The 10,211-nt window shown below is 47.8% G+C and overlaps 1 protein-coding gene across 1 annotated transcript; it reads left to right on the top strand.

Annotated features, from left to right (window-relative positions):
- The first annotated feature begins 619 nt into the window (after positions 1–619).
- LOC148827846 (uncharacterized) lies at positions 620–9,811 on the top strand. Its single transcript, XM_088926386.1, has 7 exons — positions 620–672; positions 982–1,094; positions 3,505–3,523; positions 6,119–6,171; positions 6,309–6,641; positions 8,462–8,896; positions 9,585–9,811. Exons 1-7 carry the CDS (start codon positions 620–622, stop codon positions 9,809–9,811), a joined length of 1,233 nt encoding a protein of 410 aa, XP_088782512.1.
- Positions 9,812–10,211: the final 400 nt, after the last annotated feature.

Raw genomic sequence — 10,211 nt, 5'->3', positions numbered from 1 at the left:
AACCTTTCGGTTACTTGTTGGTGGATTTAAATGCCGACACCCCAGATGACTATCGCTTGCGAACAGGTCTTTTCCCCCCAGATGTACCCACGGCTTATGTATTTAAAAAATCTAAAAGTCGGTGATCTCGCAACCACAGACTCAGTCGAAAAAACACGTTTGGGGCGTCATCATGTCTTCACGCGTTCGGAGAAACCTGACTCTCTTAAATTTTCTGGTAAAAGCACCTCCCAAGCAGCGGAAAGCTATTCTCTGCTGGGCTACAAATGATCTTGTACAGGCCATAGCTGAAATCGCTTTGAATACCTTGAAAGGGAACATACCGTTATCTGCTAAGCAGTTTGGGACCCTGAAGAGAAAGCGTAAGCTTATAAAGACTTTGAGTCGAAAGGGTCTTTCTCTTAAAAGAAAGAGACTCTTGGTGAACCAAGAGTGGTGGTTTTATCGGGACCCTGTTGAGTATTGCAGTACCATTGATTACGGGGCTTCTACAACGTCGATAATGGAGCACGCTGAAAAAATGTACCTGGTACCTCAGAAACAGCTCGATCGACTCCAAGAGTGGTCTGGGTTCGAAAGCGATGTAAGAAAAATAACAACCCGTCGGCTGGATGATGAAATGCGTGACATTCTTCAGAACTCGCATCTGGCCGAATATGAAGAAGTGAAATTGTACAGCCAGGTGTTACAATGGTATTTGACATTAGTACGCCAGGAGACTTCCGAAAAGGGGACTTTAACCGTTGTATTACCGGAAAATGCACCCACCGAACTATCACCCACGTTAGCACAACCGCCGTCATCGAGCGACGCTGACTTTGGGTATATTTTGGACAGCGTGTCTCAGCGGTTCCGGAGAAATGCTGAGATATTGTTAAAGACCATGGCCCGCAATGAACCATTAATAGCCTGGAATGAAAAGGGGGAATTTGTGTACAAGGGGGTACCCGTTGAGGGCTCTCACATGATTGATCTTGTCAGGGCTCTCACGCAGCAGCAAGCAGTTGCTGTTGGTAAGAAGCCAAAAGGTTGGGATGTGTTCATGGAGGCTATGGCAGAAATCAACGTGCAAGGCACCTTGCTAGCCAACGCTGGTAACCGAGAGCTACTTGAAAAACTCAAGGCTGCCCCGCTGGGGTGTGCCGCGTCGGTCAAAACTTTATAACAACCGGTAGAGTTGTCGCCGGTCGACCCGGTCTCTAAGATAACCGCTGAAAGGAGACGATCATTAATACCTAGGTTGTCTTTGTAACATTTTTTCTCTGGGTATGTGTGTTTGTGTTAAATGACTTGAAATGTATATTAAAAAGCGAGCGCAATATGGTTAAAAATGGCTTGGCTGTAACATGTATTAAAAAAAGCTTGAGCTCTATAACAGCGAATGTATAATAAAAATATTGTGTTGATTTTAATTCATGTTTTGTGTTCTTTTTAAATAATAACCACACAGACGTCGAAATGGTTCGATTTCATTTTTATTTTAGACGGTCGATTAACATTTATGACATGTTTTAAATTGTCGTAAACACCCGCATAATTGAACATTCGTATTTTCAAAGGGCTTGAAAGGGTACAGGGGTCTCCGTCTCACACGACGTCGGTTTTTCAGAAACATTTCCACCAGGCGGTCATTCTGGATTGCATTCGTAGAATAAAGTTCTAAAATGTTTCTAAAAGATAAGCCTTTACATCTATGGTATAGGAAAAAGACCGCAGGTCACTGCAAAAGAATCTTGCAATTGTCTGTTGTTGTAAAATATGGAGTTAGCATTTCTGTTTAAGAAATCAATAATGTTCTTGGGAAAGAAAAAAGGCTTCGGGTGAAAATCCGTAGGAGTCGAAAAATTCTGCGCCCTCGTCGTCGGGTAAGTAAATAGCCAGCCAGTGTTCACCGGGGCGGTCGTGTGGGTAAGTATTAACTATTAAACACAACGGGCGCTGCGCCAGTCTCTCGCGTGGTAGGGCATCACTGGGGAACACGCCTAGAAAACTGTCTCGGGTGTAGCGGTCTCGGGTTAGAATGTCTTCCAGCTGTTTGGTGTTCATCTTTATGTGCAGGTTGTGTGGCCTCCCGTGCTTTTTAGCTGAAGTCGTAAATGACTTGACGTCTCATATCCAGCTCTATCACGTTGTCGAACAGCGCGTACACAACCATGTTAACTGTAGTGGGTAGCGGTAGCGCGAAGCGTATTTCAGCTCTCAGATTACCCGTTTTGATAAGTGAATAATGTCCTGTGCACTCGTCGTCGGGGCTGAGGTTGAAAGCGAACAATGTGTAACCGCGCGCGTACTCCTTGTGGTCCACCACAAGTGGGTTGTCTTTCAGACGCTTCCCGGCTGTTTCCACCAGATTAAAATATTCACGGACGCAATGTCCATTCTGGAAGTCTGGTTGAAGCGGTTTAGTGGGGATTTGTTCACCGTCCGCGTAGAGAGCCAGAAAGTTAACGTTGTAGTGTTTAAAATTGAAGGGGTTTTGGGTAAAACTGCCGCTGAATGCCGCGTTGTCCACAAACCCCAAAATGACCACTTTGGGTAACTGTCCGAGAAAGAGGTTTTTTTTTTTCTTGGTTACACACACGGCTCCCTGCAGGCAGGCTGAAGACTTTCATCTGTACGCGGTCTATGGGGTATTTAGCGTTGGCCGTCAGGAGTGCTTCGGCGTGTCCCAGCCTGACCCCGGGTGACACTCTGACTCTTTTCACAAACAAAGATGCAGAGAGTACGCTCAGTTTGTGTTCTCCGGCGTTGTTCATTAAGCAGAAAGCATCTCTGTTTCGCGTGAGTTTTATTTTCAGGTCTACGCCATTCAATAGTAGTTTGTCCTGAAAAAACAGGTCGGCGTGAATGTGACCCAGGAGCTCCAGTTTTCGGCTTTGCGTCGTGTATGATGCTCTTTTTCGGAACCCCTGATTGGGACCATCCAAAATTGTGGACTCGTGTTCCCCGGCTGTGTCTTTGTAAAAGAGCCCTGTTGAATACTGCGTCTTCAGCGTCTCTTCACTGTAGTTCAGGACCGACTCTATAAAGGCTCTGTAAGGATAGCAGTTGTTGCTCTGGCTGATCAATCGGTCTCCTACGGTGATGTCAACCTGGCTGAAGATGGCTGCGATGGGGTAGTTCACCAGGCTCACACGGGCTGCCGCATCAATGTCCCGACCGTCTGCTTCCGTTATTTTACAGGTCAAATAGAGCAGGGTGTTGTTTAAATCTAAATAATCTTCACCGTTGCCTGCGACGTAGAACTCCAGAGGTGCGTTTTCCGTTAGGGCCGTGAGGGTTGGAACTTCTATGTAAAAGCTTTTCTCGACGCTTGTTTGGGTAGGTGCTAATTGAAATATGTCCAGCTCCAACTTGGTGCATTCTGCAGACCCGCCGTGAACAAAAGCCATCCTTAAAATATGTCTCGTTTCGTGTCTCGTTGATTGCGGTGTGTCACGCTCTTCTTGGTCGACCTGAAGCTTTTATGAGTTGCCTGTCTGCGCTTAGCCGTTCTTTTATCAGGTTTCGGCGGCCCCCGACGGTGAGATGATGACATCTGTCTTTTTCTCTTGACACCCCTGCGGATGTATGCTAGACCCGAACCTTCCTGCTGATGTGCAGCCACCTTAGACATGACCGCGCTTGTAACGTTGCCGACCACGTCTTTGGCGATGTTTTTAGCTGCCGATGCCATGTGAGGCTTAGCTATTTCAAACCCGCGTTTCAGAAAAGGCACGGCTTTTCTAAATAGCGCTCTGAAAATACCCCCGATACCAGCACCGTACTGAACCGGTAGCCCTGAAAATCCTGGTAATCCATAACCAGCCTGTTGTTTGTAGTAGTGCGTATATAAAGAAGGATCCCCGTAGCTCTTGATGACCGTCATCCTTTTAGATGTTTGTCGCTTTCACAGGTCTGAAATGCAACTTGACGATGACCTTTCCAAATGCAAATGACACGTGTTCGTTTTGATCCATCTTTATTACAATAGTGATGTTGTTAAAATGGTCGATGCTCACCGGCACGTAATGGGGTTTGTCGTACAATACTGTGACAAATTCACCATCCACGCCTCTGAAGGGCACACAACACAAAAGCGGTGCGTAGACGTCGCCTATTAACTGGTGTTCTATGATATCGGTGTATATATACATGGTGTTAAATCCGCCAGTCATATCGACGGGGTGCGGTGATTTTACACCCGCGACACCCGAATTGAAACCCAACATCCGCGCTAGGCGGTTACGCACCTGCATAACAAACCGTTTATCACTAACAATCCTTACCGACCGGCTAATGGGGTTGTATTTAAGACTTACAGCCGTTAACTTGGATTTTTCAGCAGCCCGTTTCATTTCATGCAAGAGCTGCTCGATGTTGCCGTAGTACCCTCTCTGTAAGGTACAGGTCCAGATAGTCTTGAGCTCCTCGCTGACGAACAGAAAAACTTCGTCTTCATCAAAAGTGTTTAGTGTATGCGGATAGTGCAGCTCGACCAGGCCCACTTCCCAGCCCCCGTCCAGGTCAATCGCCTTTGCCAGATGCTCTGTGAAGCACGCGTTAGTGTTCTTTGGAAACATCTTTGAGGATGAATTACTAGCCAGCGTCACATAGAAACCATTGGGGTTCATTTTTCACCACCTCTATATGTCTCGGACCTCAGAAGCCTTCACCCAACTATTGAATTTATCGCTCCAGCCGCGCCACTTTGCCAAAAGCTGTTTGTTTTTGCCACGACCCCTGGCTGCTAAAATCGTTTGGATGCGGTAGACGTTCTCAGCATCTGGGTTTATCTTCTGTAGCTCTTCGGCATAGAAGGAGCCCTTAATGTCGTCGCCTGCGTAGTCCTGCAGTTTGTAATAGGGTCTCAGAGCCGCGGTCCACTCTTTGACAATGAAAATTTCATCTGTGAAGGTCTGTTCATATCCCTTCTCAAACACTCCCTTTATTTTGGACACCCGCACGCGATCACCCACATTAAATGAAAACTTTGACGGTTTTCTCTTAAAGTGCTCATCATAGACCTTTCTCCACACCTCAGGGGAGTTGTCGGACGTAACAGAAGCCGGGGTTCGTTTAATAGTCGTGTGGTAACTATGGTTATAAGCGTAAATAAGATCTGAAAGGACGTCGATATATCGAAAGGTGTTTTTGTGTGTCAGGTACCTCCACATTTTTGTTTTAATAGTTCTGTTAAACCTCTCGACCACGCTAGCCTTCACATCGCTGGCCGTAACGAAATGTTCAATATTCTCACGTTTGAGAAAATTTTGGAGGGTCCTGTTAAGAAATTCTTTACCCTCGTCCATTTGTAGCTTTTTAGGAGCACGCCCCTCTTGCAGTATATTTCCGAAGGCGCCTGTCACGGCCCCTCCAGTCTTGGTTTTCAGCGGCACGGCCCAAGCGTATTTAGACAGCATGTCTATACACATTAAGATGTGACAGAAACCGTCGTTGAACTCGCGGTGTTCTCTCATGTCCACCAAGTCGGCCTGCCACTGCCAGTCCATTTCGGACACCAGCGTCCTGTTTCTCTTAAAACGTACGCGCGCCGGCTTGTGCAGCGTATAAGCAGCCTGGCCGGACAACCACTCGACCACCCGGCCGCGGCTGGCGCTGCTCACACCCCGGGATCTCGCGGCCCGCACCAGACTCCCCGCGCCGCAGTAACTACCCGATTTCCGAGGGTTATAATAGAGCGCACTCAACCCCGCGGCAGACATGGTCCCCTTCCAAACCAATACACACTTTCACACACCTAAAGCGAGGGATGCGCCGCCTTGGGGCTTTGGGACCCTGAGGCGCCGGACCGACCGGCCGGGGGGGAGGCGGGAGTTCCGACCCACACCATTGGCTCCTGAGGGGGCGGGACATGCACACATAACAACACGGCATTGGCTGGCAAGGGGGCGGGACAGCCAACCACCGCGGACGACCATTGGCTGGAAAAGGGGGCGTGGTACCTGTCAAAAGTTTGACGAAAGGTGTCGCTTTATACTACTCTGGTGTCTTTTCATCATTTTACAAAGAGCTTTCTCTTCTCTTGTATTTTTCCTAACTTATTATTTAAACCACCTGGGACATGGGTTTTCTTTTAAGCTTTAATTCCCTCACTCATATTGCAATCGTATTGCAGGTCCCTCAGCCTGTCGGTCCTGGTTGTTGCCCTGACAGTGTTTTGCTTTCAAGGTAAGAGATCAGAGTTGTCGTTCGCTCTCCTGTGAAGAAATGCTGTCCACAAGCAGTTACAGTCACGTCCTGAGTGCTGTGTCTCACTGTTTTAAGGGAGCTGAAGTCTCTCTCTGTCTCTGTCCTCTGTCTCCCAGTGTGCTCTGATCTCGACTCTGTGTCTGGGCTCTATGGGGACACAGTCACTCTGCCCTGTGATGGGAGCTCCTACAGACACACTCCTGAGGAGAGAAAGATTATCCAGTGGGAGACAGCTGACCATTGTGTGCTGGAGTTCAACAGAGGGCTAAACCTCACTGGCCCTGGGTTCGAGAACAGAACTGAGCTGTCCAGAGAGAGGATCAGAGATGGAGATTGCTCCCTGATCCTTCGTAACGTGACGTTCTCGGATGAAGATATCTATGAGTGTCGATTTGTGAATGACAGAAGTGAGAGGATATTCCTCGGAGATGTGAAGCTCACAGTTCTAGGTAATGTCCTTTTCCTTCCTTGTGATCTGAGCAGTTTGAGGGAATTGAGTGTTTACAGTGTAGTGATTCCTGACTCGTGTCAGCTAACCTGACCTACAGTTGTTTTCTCTCTCAGTTCTCTAGGGTACACCAGCATCTTCTGTTTATAATTTGTCTTCCATCTCCTTCATCCCAAACCCCAGATCAGGGCCTTTGGTCAATCTTAGCCAGGGCTCAACTCAGACGATTTTGGGGTATATGACTGAATTCTCTCTTCAGAACAGACAGGGAATTCTGGGACACAACCATGTGACTTGCTGGGTGTTGCTGACCGGTCACTTGTCATGTCTTCCTGTAGGACACGAGGAGAACATCAGTCTCTCCTGGGGAGACCCCCTCAGTGTCCCTCTGCACACACAGCAGGCTGTTAGAGCTGTGGTTCAGGCCTGAGGGAGGAGAGTCTCGCAGGCTGTGCTCTGTGCTCGACAGCACTGTGATCTTGAACTCCAGCAGGCTGAAGGCCTGGGTTCAAGACCAGGTGCTGAAGATCTCCAGTGTGAGAGCTGAAGACGGGGGCACTTACACAGTGTAGGATTCCCAGAGGAACCCCATCAGCACTGTCCACATCACTGTGGGAGGTGAGGAGTTGGGCTCCAGTGGGAAACTTGCACAATGTGACTCTTTCATGAGTGTCAGTCCCTGATGTGTGGGGTTAATAGGAGGAGTTAGGTGTTATTTATTAAGAAGGGATTGGTTACTGATTTTCCGACTATACGTCTGTCACCAACCAAGCAACAAAGTTGGGCTTCATAACAAACAGTCCCAACAAAACTGGATTTATTTATCAGACAGCGATCACCAAAAAACCCTCACAGACACTCCTGTCAGTCCACGTTTCCACCAAGTAACCATCTCCCAGTCCCTCCAATAGCTCCTCCTTTCCCAGGATCATGGATAAGACTTTATTGATCCTGAAGGGAATCTGAGGTGTTATAGCAGCCCAGCCCAAGACAAGCAAAAACAGACATCAGAATAGACGAAAAATTAAAATAAAATAAGTACAGCAATACAACATAAAATAAATAGAGTTAGGTGTGTGCAAAATATGCTCATAGTCACTGTAAAACAATAAAATATGTGCAAAATGCGCATGGGTATATACAGATTGAAAGCACCACAGTATAAACAGTATATTAATCATCCTCTCTTAAAGAGACTTGCTCATAGCTTTTACAGAGGTGGACCATTTTTAAACAAAGTAACTTAATACAGGTAAGTCTGTATGTTTATGCTGGATAAACTTTAAGAAAGACATGTGAGGCTTTTCATAAATTTAAAAAAGAAAAAATAGACATCCGTCAGTTATTATTCAGCAACCTTTCCTTTTAAGGTCAGCAGTTGTTTTTAGTACTGCAGTGTGGGGAAACCAGCCTGCCCAGACTGATCAGAAAGGAGACAGGTGGCCGTCTTGTCCAACACAATAACATACTCCAGTGGGGATCACTGCAGTGATCTGGGGGACAAGTGTGAAGTGTAATGATACACTTTCAGCACATACACATTCACAAACATAAAGGAAAGGTGTTGGAGTATTTCTACCTTTTTTTTAGAAAAAAAACAGGTACCCTGTCACAGTCTAAGGACTGTGCGCTATATCAAACATTTTGAATTGCAACACTTTAATGCATTTTGACTCGGACAAAACCTGAAAACGGTAATGCTGTTATGAAACTAGCTTCAGTTTCCAGACTTAAATATGATTAAAAAAATAGTTTGCTCTCAAACTCAACAGTTGACTGATTGCTGTGTGCATCCGTCTTACTCTGTACCTTGAATTTCAGCTCGATCAGAAGTCCTCACCCTGCGGTCCGGAGACAGTCTGTCTCTCCCTCTCCACACTGCTGGTCCAGTGGAGGTGCTGTTTGATCCTGCAGGATCTGGCCTGTCTCCCAGAGTCTTCCTGAGCAGCTCAGGGCTCCCCGGCCCCGGGTACGAGCAGAGAGTGTCAGTGCAGGACGGCTCTCTGACACTGCGCTCCCTCACTCCAGCTGACCAGGGGAGCTACACAGTGAGGGACCTTCAGGGAAACACCATCAGCACTGTGTCAATCAGTATGGCAGGTAACAGGACAGATCACATGATCTGGCTCGTGGTCCCTGCGCTGCCGAGACAGGCTCCAGAGAGACGTGGCCCTCACCAGGAGAATGGGAATTCTGATGACGGATCAGATCCTCCCCCTTTTGATGTCAAAGCACAGGGGATCAGAGAGCAGAGTAGTAACCAACAAGAATACTGGCAGTGTTTCACACTGGGGTGAAGTGCATTGGACTGTAGGCTCTCACGTCAAACAGGTGAACAGAGCCGATAGGATATACACACAGGCAGCCATTTGAGAAATGTCTGCTGTGACTTAACCTACGCAGACACACAGAGTTAATTTTGATGTGCACAGGTCTAAGTAAATAAAACAAATTGATCAGGAAAGAATACCCACGAGCAACAGATCAAGCCCAGTCAGCCTTTGAGAGGGTCAGTTCTTTGCAACCACCTTCCTCATCAATTAATGAATTAGACGATGAGCAAGCTTGACTGGTTTTACTCCCATCTGCCATAGCACTCTACCAGGAAGGGCATTTAAAACAGAGAACAGAGGCTCCTTACATAAAGAGTGGTGGGGGTGGGGAACAAGCTGCCCAGCTGCGTTGTTGAAACCAATACTCTTGCTTCTCTCCAGACACAGCTGGATGAGCTCCTCCAGTCAGGACAGGAGGTGCTTTTTTACCCACATAGTGGTGGAGGTGGGGAACAAGCCGCAAGGCCATGTTGTTGCTTCTCTCACTCAGAGCAGGATAAGATCCCCAGATCAATGAGCTACTCACTACCTCACAGGCCAGCTGGGCCCAACCGCACCTCTTGTCTGTAACTGTTCCCACGGTACCATGTTGTTCTATGTGTCTTTTCCAGGCCAGAGTCCTGCAAAAGAGAGAGTCCTTCTGGTCTCTGCGGCTGCAGTCCTGGGCCTCATGGGTCTCGCTGGTGCTGTGCTGTGCTGGAGCTACAGGCGGCACAGGGGTGCCCTCTGCAGGCGGCAGCACACTGTTCTCAGCCTGGAGCAGCTCAGCACTGCACGGCAGGAGGAGGAAAGGAGACGGAAGACCCTGCAGAGGACAGGGATCATACAAGAGGACTGAGTGTCCCGGTAGCTTTTTACAGACCAGCCTGCTGGACCTCAAGGGGGTCCAGCATCAGGTGGTGCTTTGAGGCAACAGAGCAGAAGAATTCACTGATCCTGCGAGTGGATCCTTTAGGACCACAGAGCCTACTACGGCTTTCAGATGGAGAGGCATGGGTAGCTCCTCATCCCCTCTGGTCTGCCTGGGACCCTGTCACTCCTGATGTCTAGACCATGAAGGAAACACAGAAAGGCACACAGGCTCACATGATCAGGAAGAGCCCACAAGACATTTTGTTTTATTTTTATTATAATAATTTCTTACACTTACATAGGTCCACTCCGAGCTCTTCCCAGGTCACGGGGATCCCCTCCACCCCCAACAGTGTGCATCCCCTCCTGGATGATGCTCCAGTCCT

The sequence above is a fragment of the Atractosteus spatula genome, chromosome 10 (assembly GCF_055471065.1).
Source record: "Atractosteus spatula isolate fAtrSpa1 chromosome 10, fAtrSpa1.hap1, whole genome shotgun sequence".
NCBI classification, from domain to species: domain Eukaryota; kingdom Metazoa; phylum Chordata; class Actinopteri; order Semionotiformes; family Lepisosteidae; genus Atractosteus; species Atractosteus spatula.
This window is presented reverse-complemented; position numbering and strand designations above follow the sequence as displayed.